The sequence below is a fragment of the Porites lutea genome, chromosome 6 (assembly GCF_958299795.1).
Source record: "Porites lutea chromosome 6, jaPorLute2.1, whole genome shotgun sequence".
Classification (NCBI taxonomy): domain Eukaryota; kingdom Metazoa; phylum Cnidaria; class Anthozoa; order Scleractinia; family Poritidae; genus Porites; species Porites lutea.
In genome coordinates this window covers 8,001,537-8,021,524 of record NC_133206.1, presented here as the reverse complement: position 1 = coordinate 8,021,524, position 19,988 = coordinate 8,001,537, and the positions used below count along the sequence as shown (strand labels likewise).

The 19,988-nt window shown below is 38.4% G+C and overlaps 2 protein-coding genes across 7 annotated transcripts; one reads left to right on the top strand and one right to left on the bottom strand.

The window, feature by feature from the left end:
• Positions 1-903: 903 nt before the first annotated feature.
• LOC140940402 (archaemetzincin-2-like) lies at positions 904-10,709 on the bottom strand. Of its 6 annotated transcripts, none has more exons than XM_073389373.1 (4): positions 10,204-10,709; positions 8,427-8,782; positions 6,515-6,587; positions 904-1,602 (listed from the first exon to the last, which is right to left on the bottom strand). In XM_073389373.1, exons 1-4 carry the CDS (start codon positions 10,703-10,705, stop codon positions 1,541-1,543), a joined length of 993 nt encoding a protein of 330 aa, XP_073245474.1. In that variant the 5' UTR covers positions 10,706-10,709; the 3' UTR covers positions 904-1,540. The 6 variants fall into 6 exon arrangements, 4 of the variants coding, with proteins under 4 accessions (XP_073245474.1, XP_073245471.1, XP_073245475.1 ...); XM_073389374.1 differs by lacking the exon at positions 904-1,602 and having other exon boundaries at positions 5,476-6,587; positions 10,204-10,395; positions 10,475-10,613; XR_012166346.1 differs by lacking the exons at positions 6,515-6,587; positions 8,427-8,782; positions 10,204-10,709 and adding exons at positions 2,798-2,905; positions 4,255-6,240 and having other exon boundaries at positions 915-1,602.
• Positions 10,710-12,637: 1,928 nt separating this feature from the next.
• LOC140941840 (lamin-A-like) lies at positions 12,638-19,735 on the top strand. Its single transcript, XM_073390846.1, has 6 exons — positions 12,638-13,023; positions 14,072-14,354; positions 14,807-14,992; positions 16,253-16,378; positions 17,317-17,537; positions 19,480-19,735. The coding sequence occupies exons 1-6, from the start codon at positions 12,674-12,676 to the stop codon at positions 19,733-19,735; spliced, it is 1,422 nt and encodes a 473-aa protein (XP_073246947.1). The 5' UTR covers positions 12,638-12,673.
• Positions 19,736-19,988: the final 253 nt, after the last annotated feature.

Sequence of the window (19,988 nt, the reverse complement as noted above, 5' to 3'; positions counted from 1 at the left end):
TAAAACAAGCATACATCTTATTATGAGTAACAATAACTTATTATAAATTACTTCAAAACATAAATAACATTTGTTATCTTTTTGCATGCTCCAGGCTCTGGATTTTTTTCTTAATAAACATCTCAAATATTGTTATTCAATACCATAAATTAAACTTAATTTCAATAATTTAACGTTACATATCACTCTCTTATTTCAACAATCTTCAAATAACTTTTTGGTTGAAAATAAAACCTGTTATTAATGTTCATTTGCCACTCAATAAATAGAAAAATAGTCAAACTCGCACAAAGGATTGAAGCTATCAAGCCGAAATGTCACTCAAGCCTAAAAGGGACAAGTTCTAAAAAAACAAATTCACTAACACTGACAACTTTTAATTAGCATTTACATGGGTCATCTAGGTGACAATAACATTTATAGTTCTCACTACTATCTAAAAGACACTGCATCACCTTTAATGGTGGTCATCTAGATGCACATGTACACCTACGTAGCAGGTTCCAGTGTTTTAGGGTGAAGGGAGAAATTTCGAGGACGCATGTGCACACTCAGGGAGAAAAAATACAAATAGTCCTCTGAGAGGACATGAGCTTACTGGCAATGAAAGTTCAAAACCACATGCTTGCAAAACAAAATCATTCTTCAAGACAGTCACAAAAGTAGCGACTTCTAACCAGCATGTGCACTTTTTGTCACTATTCGTTATGCGCTATAAGTGCTTTATAGCAGGTAAGGTTGGTTAGGGAGCTACAGGCAAAGTTAAACTTTTACAGATATCGTTCTGGGACTATTATAATATCTATTTCTTGCATAGATTAACCAGGCAAAAGTAGTATCAAAATTAAAATAAGATAAAATTTAAAAACTGCGAGTTAGAAATTATGCAAAAGTGGGACATTTTAACTGAATGTTTACATAGAAAAAGTGACAGATTCAGATATTTAATAAGAAGAAAGTTGGCTTTCATACAACATGTGCACACACGTCATAAAAGTAAACGCCCGCATCGATTATAAGACCCTATGATTTCGGGGTTCAGAATTTTTACGTTCTTATTTACTGGGTCCTTAGTGAGAAATCAGCATGAAAATGTTCTTAAAATAAATCTCAAATTAAAAATAGATGAAAACTGTTTGTAATTGCAAATATAACTAAACATATGAGTTGTTTTCTTGTTCTGGCTTTCTCTTTCTTTTTCCTGTACGAACATGTTTTATTTATCAGCCTGATTTGGTTCTAATATAATATTATTATATGCTCTATTGGCCAAATTTCAGCCTGATGTTCTTATAATCCACTACTTGTTTTTGTATGCTGGTGTTTACCGTATTTGGCAACTATGTCATGAACAATCATGAAGACAAGAAGACACTGTATAACTGCCAGGATTCTTGAGGAGATAAAATTGCTTCAATAACAGCAGAGTACATTAGTAAATTAACCAAATTATGCAGTAGTAATAATATTATTCACTACATGATGCACTTATAAAAGCCAAAAATCTCCTTTGAAAAGTCAGCTTTAACGATTAGACAATCTAACTCTTTCGCAGTTTTCTTCCCTCAAGTACTATTGGGCCTCTCCAGTGGTACTTTTCCCCTAAAAGAGAAAATAGATTTCACTTTTAGAAAGGAAACGAGAAAAATGTAACGCATTACTTTGCTTTTGAGGCTGACTTTCTAGCTACCTGCAGATTTTTTTACAATAATAAGAATCATCAGGTGTCATCGGAGATTAGGGCACTTAAAATTTACAATCCTGACAAAATTGGTAAAAGGGATGATGAGCTCCTAAAGAACCAACAGTCATTCATCCCCATAACCTTGAGAGCAGATAGGTGCCACCAGGGCCTTTTGGCCTTCTGAAACACAGTGATGCTGGATCACAAGGAATCTCTTTGTAAGAGGATGACCGATAAAACAGGGTGCACTGGTGTTAAGGGTGATCAGGGTGGTGATGACAAGTTAGCTTCTGATCACCAACTGCAACAACCTGCATTTGCAAGAAAACGCTTCACGAATAATTAATGTTTTAGCAAGTAACAATTATCAAGATTACAGCCATCAACCCTTAGTAAACAAAGTATTTCACAAATGGTATGGTACAGTGGAACGCTGTGAATATGGTCACTAATAGGCCCGTATAAACGGGGTGGCCATATTACCAGGGCAGGCTCAAATTTAATGACTTGAGGTCTGTAATGACAAATACACCTTACATAACATTCACCGTACTGTTCTCATTAATAATTAACCGGAATGTAGATATTGCGTACAGTAGTTGAATAATCTCATAAAGTTTCCTTCAGTACATGGAACTCTTTTAAAATTTGGTTTTATATCACCACAAGTGCATTTCAAGTGTACTGTAGTCTAAAAACAGTACAAGAATAAGTTCAGATTACTAGGTCAATAAAATGGACATGTCACAGGCTTTTTAATTTTCTAAATTGTATTAACAGGGTGAAATTATAAGAGATGCTAGTTTTTGGGATTTTAACGAGTGACCGCATTCACGGAGCTTTTTATAAGGAAATGTATGGCCATTTAGCTGGGCTGAAAAAAAAAAAACGATCGTAATAAGAAATGACCATATTACCATGGTGGCTGTAAGGCAGGGTTCCACTGCATTTAAAAATGACCTCCTGCTGGTCTTTGTTCAAAATGTGGATAACAGAAACAGTTTTGCTTATACTTAGATGCTGCATAGTAATTTATCTGGTGAATAGCACTATCCAATGTTCAAACAACTGTTGCCTGATTGTGTAAACATTAAAGTAAACAATGACACATACCAAAAATGTGTTAAAAAATATTAACTTGCATGATTTTGTATGCCTCTCATCAGAAGTCCAAAACTTGTTGAACATACAGTGTATCAATGAGAGAATCCTGTCTTTGATCTGTAACAGTAACAAAATAATCCATGTGACTTACATTAACATCTGTTATAAGAAATAAACTGATCACGACTTAACTTGTATTAAGTGCCTGTATTAAAGAAAAGTGTCCACCTTGTGGAGAGTTAAATTTAATGTCTGAAGGATAGAGGAACCAACTATAGGACTAACAGGGGCATAGCAGGGTGCAAAGAAAGTCATTTTTACAGCTTGCCATTTGGGCAAGCTGAGACTAGCATATACAAGCCCAAATGTCATTTCAACTAGTCCCAAAAACTTTTTGATGAGCAGAATTGATTTCACAGTTCTTCTGTAATTTGAATTCCTCAAAATACTTCACTTGCCCAACAGGCAAGTTAAGAACAGAATTCACCAGCCCAATAGCAAAATCCACTGGCCCCAGGCTATCGGACACTACTTTCTTTGCATGCTGCGTAGCCAGCTTTTCGATTAGTTGTGGGCCTGTCTGACTTTCACTTATCCTGGAAATTGCCTTCAGGACTAGTACACACTCCCCTTTTTTTAGCTCACCCCAACAACCTATAATTATTACCAAACATTTGTAGGCGTGGGTCTACAGGTCTATGGCTGGCTATGCCACTAACTAAACTTGTATTTACTACAGTTAACTCTCTCACACTAACTGCCTATATTATAGAAGGATACCCACCTTGTACAGAGTTAAATTTATGACTGAAGAGCAAAAGGGACCAACCTTAGATTCTCATTGTACAGGGGTATCCTGTCCCATAGATAGACCAGACAATAATGCATTACTGTGCAGAAGGGAAACTAAAAGGTGTGATATTGGGAGATGTTCTACAAGTTTAACCTACAATTTTTTTATGAATAAATATGTTGAGTTAAATTTTATCCTAAATTAAATTTATGGTTTTCTTCTACTTCAGCCTCAGCAAAACAAAGGAAACAAAATTTAAACAAAGGATAAAATTGAGCAACAAAATATACCCCATCCGCCCTGGTTTCTATTGTTGCTTACGACAAAACAGTACTAGTTTATCCCACTTTTTGTCTCCCTAAAACAAGGTTATCCGCTTTGGGAAACCATTCATGCATTTACTAATAAAGTTTATAAAATCAAAAGAAAACGGATCGAGTAATTTAATTACCCAAACTCCCCGAGGCAAAGCTCATCTTTAGTGGACTTATTCTTAAGTTTGAAGTGAAATAAACAAAAGAATCAAAGTGAAAATAGAGCCTACTGTCAAAAAACGATTTTATTTACTGATGCTTCATCCTTTTCAGAAATTTCCGTCGGAGAAATTTAAGATTTTTTTTTTACTTCAATATCTGCAATCATTTCAACAGTTAAACTGGAAAGACCTACGTACCTCACTAATTCCTCAGACAAACACTCCAGGATCATCCATGCCATCAAGCCCATCAACTAAAAATTTTTGTCTCGCTTCAGATTTACGTGACCTTGAAGCACCAGGGGATGAAAGATCTCTGGGTATCCCACCATTGGATGATGATTGATAGACATCAGGGATCACCATTTTGGGTTTATCGCGACGCAAATCGAGATTTCCAGTGACATAGCTTGCTGACAAGTCGTGCTCCGTGTCTAAATTTAGATTCTTGTCCAAATCGTAGTATACGCTTGGATCCGGCGAAGATTCTCCTTTCAAAGAGAGCAACTCCACTGATTTTTGCTGAGAGAGAATTTCTAGTTCCGCAAAAGACCTTTTCATGACCTTAACCTCTTCAATTTGGCGCTCAGCGAGGTCCCTCTGCTTTGACAATTCTTCTCGCGTAACCATTATTTCTTGGGCAAGTTCATCCAGTTCAGATCTGTCATCACCACTTAAGCTCGGAACACTGTCTGATTTTATGTCTTGTGGAGCACGCATTGAATATATCTTACTACCAACGTTTTCTAAATCCGAAATGTGAACGTCTAAATTTTTAAGTTTACTTCGATGCTCTTTAAGTTCGAACTGAAGTTTTTCTTGTCGCGTACGTTCCTCTGCGAGTTCGAAGGCACATGTTTCCTGTATCTCTAACTCTTTAGCTTGCAATTTCAAGACCTGTCCGAGCCTAGTTATTCGGTCGTCAGTTATTTCCTCTTCGGTAAAATACAAGTAGTTTTCCTCGTCTTCGACAGAACAGTCTATTCTCAATTGTAAAATCTCCAAGTCGCGTGCAAGACGTTTGAGTTTGTTCGTCTGATTTGCAACAACTCTTTCCAAATACTTCCCATCGAAATTGCCGCGGAAGTTCTCATCTTTGTGGAATAAATTTTCTTCTTCACTTTCACCGAGTTGTTTAACGGCCACTCCGCCTAAAATACCCGTTGATTTGTCTTTCATTAATTTCAAAACAAACTTAACTTCACTGGCTTGTTTTCCCCACATTTGAAGGCATTTGAGAGGTTTCGCTTCTCGCGGTAAAATCCTCTCTAGATCCCGCCATTTTTCCACCAAGGCAAATCTTCCTAGCTTTCCTGTGGCGCTGGCAAGAGCAAGCAAGATATTTTCACAAGTAGTTTCCTCATTAGCGCCTCGAACAACACGCTCCACTCCGTCGACCCATACTTGAAAATCGCCCATCGTTGCATTAAACAACTCGCTTTCCGCCAAAGGTCATCCTAAAATTATAAATCTGTGTTCATGATGTGGAAGGTTGATTTCACTGCAAATGTGAAATTGCGTTCGTTTCATGCTTGAATCTATCCGTCGGTCGTGCGATCGGCTCTGTTCCGCCACAAAAACCAGGAGATTAACGGCGTAAATCTTGATTTTTGAAGAGCGCTCTATTTTGCCAAATAACCGACACTATTGAAAACATGCTTTCTGTCCGATTGTGCCCACGAAATCTTGTGTAAATAAAGACAAACGCATGCGTAGGCTTCGTTGATGACAGATTTCATTCTTTGATATCTTTTAACAGGATGTTTATTTTTTATTTACATGTCAACTACATTGTGATTGATCCAAGATAAAATTAATTAAGAATAATTAAGATGCATTCAAGGAGAAAATTGGAATGGAACAGAACTACAAGATTTAAAGAAATTTGGATCGAGAACAAAAAGATTTTGTTTCAGGCCGGCTGGGAGTGAAAATTATTTTTAAATCATGATTTATCTTTTCTCATAAACATGATAAGACCAAGCTTGGAAACAAATCATTCTGTAGCAGTTAATTCTGCTCAAGTAATTCTGTTATTCTCAGCAAACTCGCAAGGAATTGCTTACTATACGAGCTATAAATTTTTTAGGAAAAGTTTACAGGAATCTGGTTTGGCAAACCTTCAGGCTTTGAGTCGCTTTATTAAATCCTTCCTTATTTTTATAAATCCTAAAAGATTAACTGACCTACATAAAAATGATTCAGTTTTGAAAACTTTTTTTTAGTCACCTTTTATCTTCAATAAACATCATCATGGTGTTAAGCCAATGAATGGCAGACATAAATTTCCCATCTAAAGTTTCCTTGCCACAGTCATTTAGAGAGATGAAAGAGTTCAAAAAGCTGCAAAGATCTTTGTACCTCTCCACAACATCAAAGCCCAGGGCTTTTTGAAGTTTACGCAAGCAAACAGGACAAAGAAATAAAGGTTGATTTTCTGCTTGAAGGATGGACTTACTTTCATTCATGGCACAGGCAAAATAGGCACAGTGAGACATTCCAAAAAGATGGCAGATTTCATGACTTGTCACCTGAAAATAAAACAAAGGATGTCACAATCAAATGCTGATCATCATTATTATCCTCACTTTGACAGGGGATGGTCAACAATAAAAATGGAGCTCTAAATAAATGGAGAACAAAACCCACCCCTACTCCATCCCCTGCAAACAGATCTTTTAATAGTGAGCAAAAAATGCTAGGCAATAATGCAGAATTTTTGGGAGGTCTCTTATGCAGCAAATTATACACATTTCTCTTTCATTAACCTTCGCAGGATTCACATCACAATTTAATAGAACATTACAGAGGCTCTGTATTATTTCCAAAGCTAAATAGCCTTAAAAGAGCATTGCAAAATTGTTGTTTGGTGCAGATTACGCACATTTTTAAGGAATAAGGGATTTTGTATGGATTATGAGACCATTATGTGTCTTAAGACCAAAGGTGCAAAAGGACATCACAACATAACATTAGAGGCCATGCCTTAAGGCTACCTGACATCCTCCTTGATGTCACGTAGGGTGATTGGGTGAAGACAAGGGAGGAGGGGGGGGAGTTCTTTTTAATTTATTTCTACATCGTCCAAAATCGCAGATATAAATCTCTCTCCTCTGCAGAGACCTCTTTGTGTTGTAGAAAGGCTGGGGAAAAGGAGAAATTAAGCACGTGGGGCCTGTGCACTTAATTTTTCCATTATTACTACACTGAAACCTCTATTTAGCAGACACCTTCGGGACCTTCCCAAGTGTCTGCTTAATAGAGGGTGTCTGCTTAATCAAGGTTGTAGAAATTGTGCAATGTTTGTTACTGTTTTGTTAACACACAACGGTTACTCTGTACATACAGTGATCAAGTTCCATGTTGTTAACGAAGCTAAGGAAGCTGTGCTGTACTTTGTGCAAGATTTTTAAGTGAACTTTGATCGTGGATGAAACTTATATGGCCAGATATCAGTCTAATCTACAGTTTATTGACAGCTGTTGCTAAATGTACTGATTTATCACCATTAATACACTACAGTACGTATTTCAAGGATGCAATCCAATATTGCTGACATAATAATAATAACAATGAAATTTATTAAAGTCTCATGTCTCATGTCTTATAGCTCAGGCACAATTCAGTCCAGTGTCCGCTTAAAAGAGGTTTTTAACAATAGAAATTAGCCAAATACGTTTTATTTTAGTGTTTGCATCCACTTAATAGAGGTGTCTGCTGAATAGGGGTTCGTTATAAAGGGAAATATAAGAGCTTAATTTCCGGACCCAGCTTAGTGTCTGCTTAATAGAGGGTGTCCACATAATTGGGGGTCCGCTTAATAGAGGTTTCACTGTATTTTCATTGGGATACCTAGTGGGAGCATCTGCGCAGGAGACACCTGATATAAATAATAAAGGGTGTAGAAGAAGGCCCTACATGTAAGTGTCTCTGGACCACATTTCAAATTCTCTACATTAGTTGTGTCACAAGATAACACAGGGTAATTTCAAATGAGAAACTAGAAAACTAATGTTTAATGAAAAGTCACTAAGGGGTGCCCCTGCAGCGGGGAATCATTCTTTGCAGAAAAGTATTTATTAAAATGTGAATAGCAATTTAATGTCCACCATGCGAGGCACAGTTAAAACAATTTGTTTAAAAAAATGGTTTTCAGTTTGAGTTAATTTTGTGTCTAAAAATTAATGTCAAAAAATTAATAATAACCTCTACTTTTAAACAAAAGCAAACAGTACTGTAAATAAATTTTGCAAACTTTCTCTTCAAATTGCTACATTATATATTATTTCTTATAAATACATAAATCAACAATTTTTCAATCATATGTTGCAATCTACCACCAACTAGCGGGGACTACAGAATATACTTACTCGAAGAAGCCTCCAGATTTTTTGCTTATCAACACATTTGATGCCTGCAAAGTCTCTTAAGTTAGCACTGATGTTATGATCACTCTCAATGTATACAGATCCACTTTGATCATCAAAATCAGTGCCATTGAACAGCAAAGTCAAATCTTTTCTGTAAAGTTGAACTTCATTTAGCTTGTTAATGCTATATGATTGTGGCTCAAAATGTCCAAAACTCATTACAGCACAGCCATCTAAACAGGATGATTCACCGAGAACAAAGTTCCATTCTTCACTTGGATACAAGTCAACCCAGGTAAGACCAACAACACAGAAACCATCACTAGGAAGACAGGTCTTCAAGTAATATAGCACATCTGAAAGTTTATCAAAGAATAATAAAGTATTAGTACACTAATGTGTGTTAGGACACCCCGAATTTCCATGTTTTTGCATGATGTGGCATTCAGATGGCTGCAAGAAAGCTCTTATGTGGGTTAAAACATTACCCAGTTTTGGAGATTTTGGTATCTAAACATGTCTCAGAATAAATATTACTTTAATCTCTATGAGTTCCTCAAGAAATGAATTCACGCGTTTGTACAAAAATTCAAAGACAGATGTTTTTCCTTGTTTCCGGCAGCAGGGTACAAAAAAAGTCAGTTTTACAGCCTGCCATTCGGGTAAGCTGTAGCTAGCATGTACTAGCCCACGAGTCATTTCAACTAGCCCCAAAACCCTTTTTGATTAGCAGGATTGATTACAATCCGTCTGTAATTTGAATTTCCCAATAAAATTCACTTGCCCATCAGGCAAGTTAAGAACAGAATTCACTAGCCCGAAACCAAAATCCACTAGCCCCGGGCTATCGGACACAACTTTCTTTGCATGCTGCGGCAGACATATTTCGTACACCAAAGGGACACCAACATGGTGTCTCTATACAAAGCTTTATAAATTTGGGTAAAACACTTTTCCAAATATCTAGCATATGAAGTATCGTGCAGACCTGATTCTTGGCAAGGCTTTTTGTATATTCATCTTCTTTCATTTCCCAGATTCTGGACTTCCTCGATTGAATGGTTTGCATTTTCATTTTTAATGGCATGACAGAGTGAAAAGGGAAAATTGAAGTATATGAGAACTGCACAGGTTCGGTTGATGTTTGTTATAGTAATTTTTTTTTTATTCACCATTTCTGCCTCGGAATCTTTTGCAGTCATTATTTCAAGTAGCAAGATAATGCATCAAAAATCTTGATTAACTTTAGTCTACGATATTGGGTGTTAAATTCCCATAAGTGTAGTACATCAATTTAAGTGAGATTTTTTATGTTGTGAAAGCTCCCTATATATCAGACACTGCAGGGACCTTGAGTTAGTCTCCTCATTAGCCAGAGTCCTTAATAGCGGGCGTTTATTTCAGTCAAACTTCTGTAATTTATTTTTTGCCTGGGATTTAGCTGTTGTCCATATTATCGGGATGTCCATTGTAGCAGGGTGTCGGCAAGGTGAGAGTTAACTGTACTAAGGTGTCCCCTAAGTGGAGGTTAAACCTGGGTTTTGTAACCCAGAAAAACTGTCCATTTCCCCTGAATAGAGGTGTCCCTTCAACAGAGGTAACAGATACAAAGATTATGTGGGGAATTTTTCCGGGAAGATTTTTCCAAATTTTGTGTCCCCTGAAAGGAGGTGTCCCTTGAACAGAGGTGCCCCAAAGGAGAGGTTCCACTGTATTCTTCAGTTCATAATATAATCATTTAATGTATCATAAAAGAAAACAAGACCAACTTGCTAACCTGATACCAACAGTTGCAGTTTTCCAGTGACAGCGTGAATCCTTTGTCTGCAGTTTATGTCGATGAAATTTACCTTGTCCATTAACTTTGCTTTCATCCCTTGGAAAAATATTCCCACGAAGTTGGCTATCAACTCAAACAAAGTCATGTCCATTTCTGGAAATGGTTCCAATAATGCTTCCGGAAAGGGTCCTATTGGTAAAATGTATATAATTCTTCGTTTGGATCGCTTTCTCTGACCTCTGTTTAAGTTCCTAAAGCAAGTTTGTACCTTCCATTCACAATAAGTTTGGATTTCACGGCGATCTAGAGGTTCACTGGTAAAGGCTCCGAAGAGGTTTTGACTAGAATCCGGTGGCAGTAAAGCCAGCTCGAAGAGACGGCGCATTCCACCACCAAACCGTTTAAGCTTTCCAATTAAAGCTCTTTGGTTAACCGACTGAACTGTCTTTGATGGCGATGAACTCGGTACAACTTTTCGTTCATCCTCGCAAACCGCCATTTTTCCATTTTTGCTTTTCAGCAAACTCGTTCCCAGTCTTACGCGGAGTAAGTCAACCGGAAGTGGACTTTTTGGCAATATTGGCCAATATTTCGGGCAAAGCATCTCTATGAATCAGGGAGAAAAAACACTTTATAGGAATACAAATTTGACAGCGTAAAGGCATATTAAAAGAGAAAAGGATTCACACTGACGGTTGACGTGCTTAGCTCAAATCGCCTTTTTTAAAGCGTCCTAATGACGTAGCCTGTTCCTTCCTCTTCCTCTCTTCCACTTCCAATTGTTTCATTCTGTTCCGGAAGAGACAAGCCGCTTTTAGAAACGTAATTTAGTTATCACCCGTCAAAAGAGGCTCAATTGTTTCGTTGCTAGTTTTTTTAACTCGTTTAACTCGAAACTTATCAGCAAGAAATAGATTATAACATGGCCTAATTTCGTGCAATCCTATGAATAATATACAGTGAATTTTGTCACCGCAGCCTGAATGTTTCTGTTAAATTTCCCGGCTCCCGCGATCTAAACTCTTTTTCCACTGCAAATATATGGATCCTGAAGCTTCGTTTGGCTGTTTTTTAGTTGATGAAATAAAAACCCTCAACTACGGAGTACAAACTATTGTGTGATAAAATAATGCTCAAATTTACAAATATCCTCAAATATATTACTTGTCCACAATTATCAAATGGGTCGTGGTAAAGAACGCTGGAAAAGGCAACGCGGAAAAATTCGCAGTATTAGAAACAACTAAATCCAGAAAATCTATGTGGACGAAAAAATGGATTTGCATTAATTTGCTCCGGGTAAATATGTCGCAAATTTCTGAAAACTGGAGAGCAAATCTGGGGCAAATATGGTAAATGCTACATTTGTGGCGTTTACCATCTTTACTCCATATGTATTCCTCGGTTTTCACATTTTTGCGACATATTTGAAATTTGTGCAAATCCATTTTTTCGTCCAGTAGGCAGCGCGCTGTTCTTTGTAGTGTGCGCGTATCCAGTGGCATTATAATAATTCTTCAGGAAAGAAGAAATTGACTCCCATTCGGCGGTATGCATGTTGCCATGACGAAGTAGAAACAGGAAAGACTTGTTTGCTCTCCCGACCGTGTTTATGGCTTTTTTGATGGTAGTCTGTAACTTTGTTTCTTGGCAACTTTGTATGCTCGAATGCATATGGTCAGTATTAATTTCCCTAACCACCTGGATTTATTTGACAATCAAACGGTAGCAACACTGCGTAAATACAAATAGAGGTAAGCTGTAGTTAGCTATCAAGAATTTCACTTTTAACTTAAATCCATAGCCAACTTTTATTCTGCATTGTTTCTGCACATTGATATAAAACTCTTTGTGCTGGCCATATCAAATCAACCATTAAGCAACAAATTTCGTACCATAACTGTGACTTGGGTCTATTCCCTTTAATTTCCCTGACGAGATAGTTTGACTTTGCTTCCAGAAAAACTTATTAATTCGCTCACACTTTCCTTAGTAAACTAAGAAGATGTAAAACTGTTAGTTTCCGCTGAGACTACAGGTGAATTGAGTACTTAAATATCGGGTATAGAGGTCTCACTTACTTCATGCTTGAAATCCTCTGTAAAAATACATTCACTTTCTTCAGACTAATAAATATATCAACTCTCGGAAATTCTCATGAAAGAACTAAGAAAAAATGTTCTTGTCTTGCCAAAATCCGTGTCTTGTCCTGGGAGTGCCACAGAAGAAAATACTGATTGCCAGCTTTACATGGTGAAGGCCTTTTTTTGTCATCCATATCATTTTATATTATTGCTTTTAGAACTTGTAAATCGTCTCCTTATAAGCTTCTCGTCCCAGTATATTAACCTGCACTGAGTTCAAAGTTCCCTAATTTTCATGATTTCGAGTGTTACGTTTACATCCTCAAAGATCGCTTGTTTCTTAGGTGCTCAAAGGTCTTCCGCCAAGAAGTGTCTATAAAAACATGTCTTCCGAGAGCCCCCCACACCTTGAAGAAGAACCGCGGTGTGCGTGCATGGAGAAGGAATATATTCAAAGCCTCAATAAGCGGTTTGCGTCGTACGTTTCTCGGGTGCGACAATTGCGGAGTCTAAGCGGCAGTGGAGCAGGAGAGAGTAGTAGCCTTTATAGCGTTAGCCTTGCAAACACGTCAACTGTGAAGATACAAGAAAATCAGATCACTGCATTAAAAACCATGTATGAGCGTCAGCTTGAAGAACTTAGGACCAAATTGGGAGAAATTACTCGCGATAGAACCCAGCTTCAGCTGGCTACCACCAAGAATACTGGTTTGATAACCGAGCTACAGACCCGGTGAGTAGACAACAAACAAACTTTTAGCGAAGCTTTGTTAAGCGTTCACCCTCCAGATCGTGAATTGCTATGTTAAGGGGTCGCGGGAATCATCTCCCTAATTTCTGTAAACTGCTCTGAATTAACCGGTCACCATTATAAACCAAAATAAACGGTCCGAGGTCACATTATTTTTCTCTTCAACTCTATTAAACGTTCACTTTGTCGCGATGCACCATTTTTAAAAGTTTAATAGATACACTGTGTCTGCACGGCGTTTAGTGATCTTGTATTTTTTTTCCTTTTTATTTGGCACAAGAAGAGGTAGAAACACTTTGAGGTCAGTTTGTCGTGTGTTGGCTATTTCGCTTTGTTGCCATCGTAATTTGTCTTAGCTGGTTTCCAGTCAAGCGTGTATTAAACAGCAACTGACCGTTCGAGGTTTTACTGTACAAAAGTTCAGTTAACTCATTTATATCCCCCGGTAACAATTACAGCTCAGTTTTCCATGAAAATCTCAACATTAATTCGTTGGCAAGACGTTCTTTTCCTTAGCGCAGCTATCATCCAAGCGACCGGAATTGGTAGGCACGAATAACTTCGCATCTCAGATACAACACATTTTCTAGACAATAGATCATGACTTGCTACTCATAGCGATATTGGGCCTTTTTGACTTTGGTACAGTTTTAAGCATAGTTATCCAGTTTAGTTTAGATATTTGATCTTCTTCAAAAATCAAGTTAATATTTAAAAGGATACACAGCTTTAAAACAAGTACGAACCTTCGACGACAAATTAAACCTTACTAGAATAAAAGCATTTCGTGTTGACGCTCTCAGTAATCAGATCTATGAATTCAAAATTTGACCTGAGATCAGGATCTATTTTCCGTTCGCTTGGTAAGTCAAATTCCGGAATTCCCAGGCGAAAGAGAAAATTTAGTAATGTGACAGCTGCTAAAATTAAATTGGGTCTGATCCGGTATGTGTTCTGGGGTAATTGTACTCATTTGACGGTATCGCGGAAATTACTTCTTCTTACTATACATGTATATGAACACTTTAAGGCTTGAGAAGGAGGCGAATATCCGGAAAAAGCTGGAAGAAGCTTTGAAAGATGCCCAACGAGCTATCGCAGACAAGGAAGCTCTCTTGCAAGATGCACGAAATGAAGCTGCCCAACGGGAGAATGCTCACATTGAGACCAAACAAGATAGAGATGGTCTTCTGGCTACTCTGACACGAACTCAGCAAGCTTTAGAGGTGGAAATGGCGGCAAAAGATGAATTGCAAAATCTAGCAAATGAGCTTAAGGAAAAGTTCCATTTTCAGCAACAGCTTTCTGAGAAGGTAAATCATCATGACGAAAAAGGATGGTGGAACAGACAGAAAACATTGTCCTTTTTATTTATTGATGCACTGCGGCGTTTGTTATAATCCTCACAAGGTCCTGATCGCCCGATGTAAAGTAATCCGAGGGATTCCTTGTCAGTGGAACTTGTCTTCCAAATTCCTTCAGCTGAGTTCCGGATTTTCAAAGCCCAGAAATCCGGATTCCACTTGCAAAAATTCCATATGGGGCAACAGCGTACTATTTAGTCTTTCTTAAGCTCATGATTCTGAAGCCATCTGCGTTGATGTGCGTCACCTAAAATACATGTACAGATAATATTTTCGTTGCTGTATATCATACAGACTGCTATTCATGCATCCAACATTCAGACAAAATTGAACTTTTCTTCAAAATATCCGACTCTCTATAATAATTCATTAACTATTTGTATTTTTATTTCGAATGATAGGAATTGAGCGAGATGCGTTGTAGCCTGGACGAAGCAAACAAGAGCATTGAATTGGTAGAAAGGAGGACTCAGGAATATGATTCCAGTGAAGAAAAAATTTCAGCCATGTTAGCAAAAATTAAAAACCGGCATGAAACGGAGTTTCAAAAGTTTAAGGAAGAGTCGGAGGCCGCCTACGAAAACGGGGTACAGAATTGTTCTATTACTATTATCCCTGGTATTATTCTAGGGTAAAATATTTCAAAAAGAAGGCATTGATCATCAAGTGTTCCCCTTTTATGCTACAATCCCAGGGCTTTCTTCAACTTTTAGTCTAGTCTCAGACCCCGTCCACACTAACATTTCGATACGTTTAGGCCTTCGGCCACCGTCGAAAACGGTTGTGACTGTAATGGACACCCCAAAGTCAGATTGTCATCTCCACTCAAAATACATGATAGGAGTCTTAACTTTAAGTAGTAAATAAGAGAAGAAAGAAAACAGAAGAAAACAGTAGATGATATGTAGGACTCGAACCCGCGTCATTTGACGGTATAATCCACATCCGTATCCACTACACCATCAAGGGCTAACTGCCGAGACTGATTAATTTTAACGTACTTTGCATGGCGTTGATCATTACGTTATTGAAAGCTAACTGTTTTTAAAACCGTGCATAACCGTAATCACTGTACTTCGGTGCTAAACCCTGTATTCAACTCTTTCCGGTGCACAACTGTCTCTTACTCTGATTTCCCAGCTTTTCTTAAAGTTCTCGTGCCCAGTAAATTCGCCTAAATATAGTAGTACGTGGTATAGAGTATAGCGTTGTTAATAAACATAAGGTCTCCAACCTGATTTTGAGGTATCCATTCTAGTCACTACCCGTCGAAAACAGTCGAAAACGCATCGAAATGAAAACAATGACCGAAAATATGGCAGGCGCGTTTGTTTGTAACATGCGCATTGAGTTCAACTTACGCCAAAACGTGCAATTTTATGGTTCTTGAACGTTTTAGTGTGGACAGTCGAAGACGCATAACGGTAGTGCGGACGCGAATCGATTCATGCGTTTTCGACGACAACGATACTTTTGGTTTTCTCATGCAACTGCAAAAAATTGCGACTTATTATGGGCGTGCGATAAGTGAGCGCTAGCTTAGCTACCTTTTGAGGCATTACGCGACAAAATGGTCCAATCTAGTTTCACTTTTTTGTGGATAGTGCTAGTTTCAGTGCATTTCATCCTGCAAAACGCTAGCATATATTTCAATATCAGTTTGGAAATATATTTTTAAGAATACCAAGGAAAGTCACGAAACTGAAAATTTTCTCAAGGGACATTAGGGACGAATGAGCTCAACCAAACCGCGACTGGAAAGTGGTGAAAAACATAAATGAAAACGTTTTTTATTCTCTTCAGAGTAGCTAAAAACAGTCGAAATACAATAATTTTTTTTGCCATAGATAAGGCAGATTAGAATCCAGCTGGATGATGCATTCCTGAGCCTTGAAACTGCCAGAGATGACAACGTTTATCTTAAGGCTGAGGCTGAAGCATTAAATGCCAAAGTTATCAACCTCGGAGCCAAGGTACGTCAAACCCCGGGGGAAACTCAACAAAGTAATATACGGGAAGGCTCCGCTCCAAAGTTCAACCCCCCTTAACTTCTCCCTTACCCTTTTATTTACCATTTTTGACAGAAAACGTACCCCTTTCATATACAGTCTCAGGGGCGGATCCAGGATTTTTTTTAGAGGGGGTGCACTCGTCTCTTGCTCTACTTCAACACCAATAAACCACATAGTTTTTTTTGCAGAATACCAGTTGTATAAGAAAACCGCAGGTCATCTCAGGGGGGGGGGGGGGGGTGCGCACCCACTACACCCTCCCCTAGATCCGCCCTTGAGTCTATTGACAAATGGCACCCCTTTCACATACCTTGTTTAGAACTCTTTATTTGATGTAAATGCACTGTCTTTTAAAATATAAATAAATCAAAAAGTGTGTTCTCCACTTTTTCACAACCATTAAATGCATCTGTTAGCCCCTTCTGGGCCCTTTTACAGACCGAAATGACAGATTCCCCTAATTTTTCCATATATTTCAACAGGGTAAAATCCATACCCTCTCATATATCCGAAGCCTGAAAAAGATACCCTTTTCGTACGGGGCCTCGTCGTAATGACCCTTGTAGGGAGTTCCCCGGCCTGTGCCAAGGTCGAATTTGGCCTAAGTTGGTAAGCTGTAAGAAAACGTGTCATTAAATTATTCCAGTAGTAATAAACCTATGTGTGAAAGGATTATATATAGAGATGAACGTTTTCTCGATCTTGGGCGATGATTAGACAAATAAGCTTGAGACGGTATGATATGACAACAGCAGTGTTGAAAAATTAAATGATGGCGATTCTTAAAGTGATGGTGATGATGATTATTGAGGAATAACGTACTAAACTATTTTTGCACTGAAAAATGTAAAACTGACTTAACAGGTCTCTAAAAGCCCTTTTGTTGTTACTTAATTAAGTGCGCCAGCCTAGAAGCTCAGAAAGCAGAGCTGTTTAAAAATCTGAAGTTGGAGCGACAGCAGGCAGCAAGCATGATAAAGAATCTTGAGATCAAGCTGCGAGAAGCTGACAAAGCCCTGATGGATCAAGTGCGACAATTTGGTGTCACATTTAAGACTCGTCATCCTGTGAATCTAGAGGTAGAGGCCTTCGCTACTTTACTGGAAGCCGAGGAAAAAAGGTAGAGTAACGTGGAGAGTCTCTATGTCTATTTCTGATAAAAATGAAGTCGCGACGATCGCTATTTTTTTTCGGATGATCGAAACGATCATTCATCTTAGTCGTGGGATGAAGGCAAGGAAATCGATTTTGCTTATTAGACCTTGTTATCGTTGTTTTTGTTGTTTTTTCGTTTCTGTCGCCGTCGTGGTTGCTTGATATGTGATGATTTCGTTGAAAAACGGACGATTTGATGAAAAAAGCGCTACCAAAACGACTTCCGCAGGTACCAATACATAGACTGAAATTTAGTTGAAAAGTATAAGTCTGCAAGATGTGACTTGTAATAATAGTTTGCGCATCAGATCTCGTCTTTTTATGAGCTTTCTTTATCGATCCCGACAGTATTGACCCTTATAACGAGCATATATGCTCCTGGCCTTACGTCTCCGAGTCTGTGTTAGTGTAATGATTGCCACCGAGTAAAAATTTTTGTGATCAGAAATTCTCAACATCAGCTTACTTCTCGTCATCCTCGGAGACCGAGGGGCTGATAGTGGGGGCGAAGGAAAGTCTAAACGGGGGGAAAAATATGGCTCGAAGAAAAGTACGATCTGCCCCTGGGTCTCCGAGGATGACTTCTCGTGAAACCTACTTGTACATTCTCATAAACTTCCCATATACAATTACAACACTATCTCATGAATTGAGCTGGAAAGGTCTCCTGAAACTGAAAAACACTGAAGATTCAGAAAATAATTTTCCCCAGCATTTGATCAAACCAGTGATAGGTAAACTTAAAATTACTGAAAACTCCCGGTCAATATTTACAAGTTCAGACCAACAGTAATTTAGTGTGTTATTTTACCATTACATTACTTATAAGGGACCATTCATAATTGAAGTTGGAGCGGGGGGGGGGGGGGGGGTGGAGGAGAATCTGGGGGGCCTTCAGTTTTTTTGGATGGAATATGGGGGGCCATAAAATGCCAAAAGATGAGCTTGGGGGGGTCTTCAAGTTTCTTTAAGTAGCATCCCTACTGAGCAGCATGATGCTTGAGTATTAAAGGACCTGATTTTGATTCAGTTTTACACAAAGTCCTATATTGTGTAACACTAAAACAATTTAATCAGCATTTTGACAAAAAGATTTAATGCTCAAATAGTAGGTGCATCAACACAACATCCATTATTGTATAACACTGAAACAATTTCATCGGCATTTTAACAAATGATTACATGCATAAAGTCATGTTATGCAATCTCACTATCTGAATCATTACTTGTAGATGAGGTTGATGTGGACTCACTGTCTGTGTCACCGTCAAGTTTTTTGCTATGATTAGAGCATGCACTGCTCATATAAAAAGCAGTAAGCTTTGGCTGATTATCTTCTTTCTTCCTTGAAGCGGTCCTGTCGGCCTCTCACCTTTCGATGGCTTGTCTTATCTCAATTATAACACAATCACTGATATATCCTTGCTCTATAAGCTGTTTGAGAGGCTGTAGGTGAAATCTCTTTCTCAGTTTAGTGGAAGTGCTTCTCTGTTGTTAGTTGGCACTTTCGGAAGTGACAGTGAGTAAGAACGGTAAAGTAAAGAAAATGTTATTTGTTATTACCATTTGGTATTATGTATAAGAAAGAGGGGCCCTTACATCTTTTAACATGATTGAGGGGGTGGGAGAGGTACCTAAAAACATGGGTGCTATTAGTGGGGGTCTGGAAAAAATTTGGAATAAAAAAACAATTTCTCCTCCACCCCCCCCCCCCCCCCCCCCCCTGCAACTCAAATTATGACTGGTCCCTAATAATTGAATGGGCTTTTCCCTTCTTTAACCAGCACATGATAGCATTTTGCGCTATTCAGGGCGAAGGCTTTTGTGCTGTACTCTACGTAAATAAAAAAGTTTTGTTATTGTTTGTTTGTTTACATATATATAGTGTGAAACTTCTGTTTCTTAAGGCTTAATCTGTCCGTGGAGAACAAGCGTGCCACTGGATCTGTTCGTTGTCAACTCTGTCATCCCAATGGTCAGATGCGGAAAGGTTCATCCACGAACCGGCATGGTGCAATGCATGCGCATCATCATCAAGCAGTTACAAGTACGGCGATCAAGCAAACTGTGACGGAAGTCAACTCCACATCAGGTGAAACGTTACTGACTGCATTTCCTATAATATATAAGGATAATTATAGGGAGTTGTCAAGACGTGAATGAAACGGGAGATTCGCCCCATGGGGTGAGGGGAGTCCAAGACATTCTTAGATTCTGAATTCCACACTGGATTCCGAATTCCAATTACTGGATTTCTGATTGCTTGTCATTGGAACTTGCATTCCGGATTCCAATTGTTAGCGGGATTCCGGATCGCTTGAGCTGTATTCCGGATGTCAAAGCCCAGGTGTCCAGATTTCACAAGCAAAAGATTTCCAGATTTCGGAAACCGGCCTGATTTGCCTTCAGTTCCATG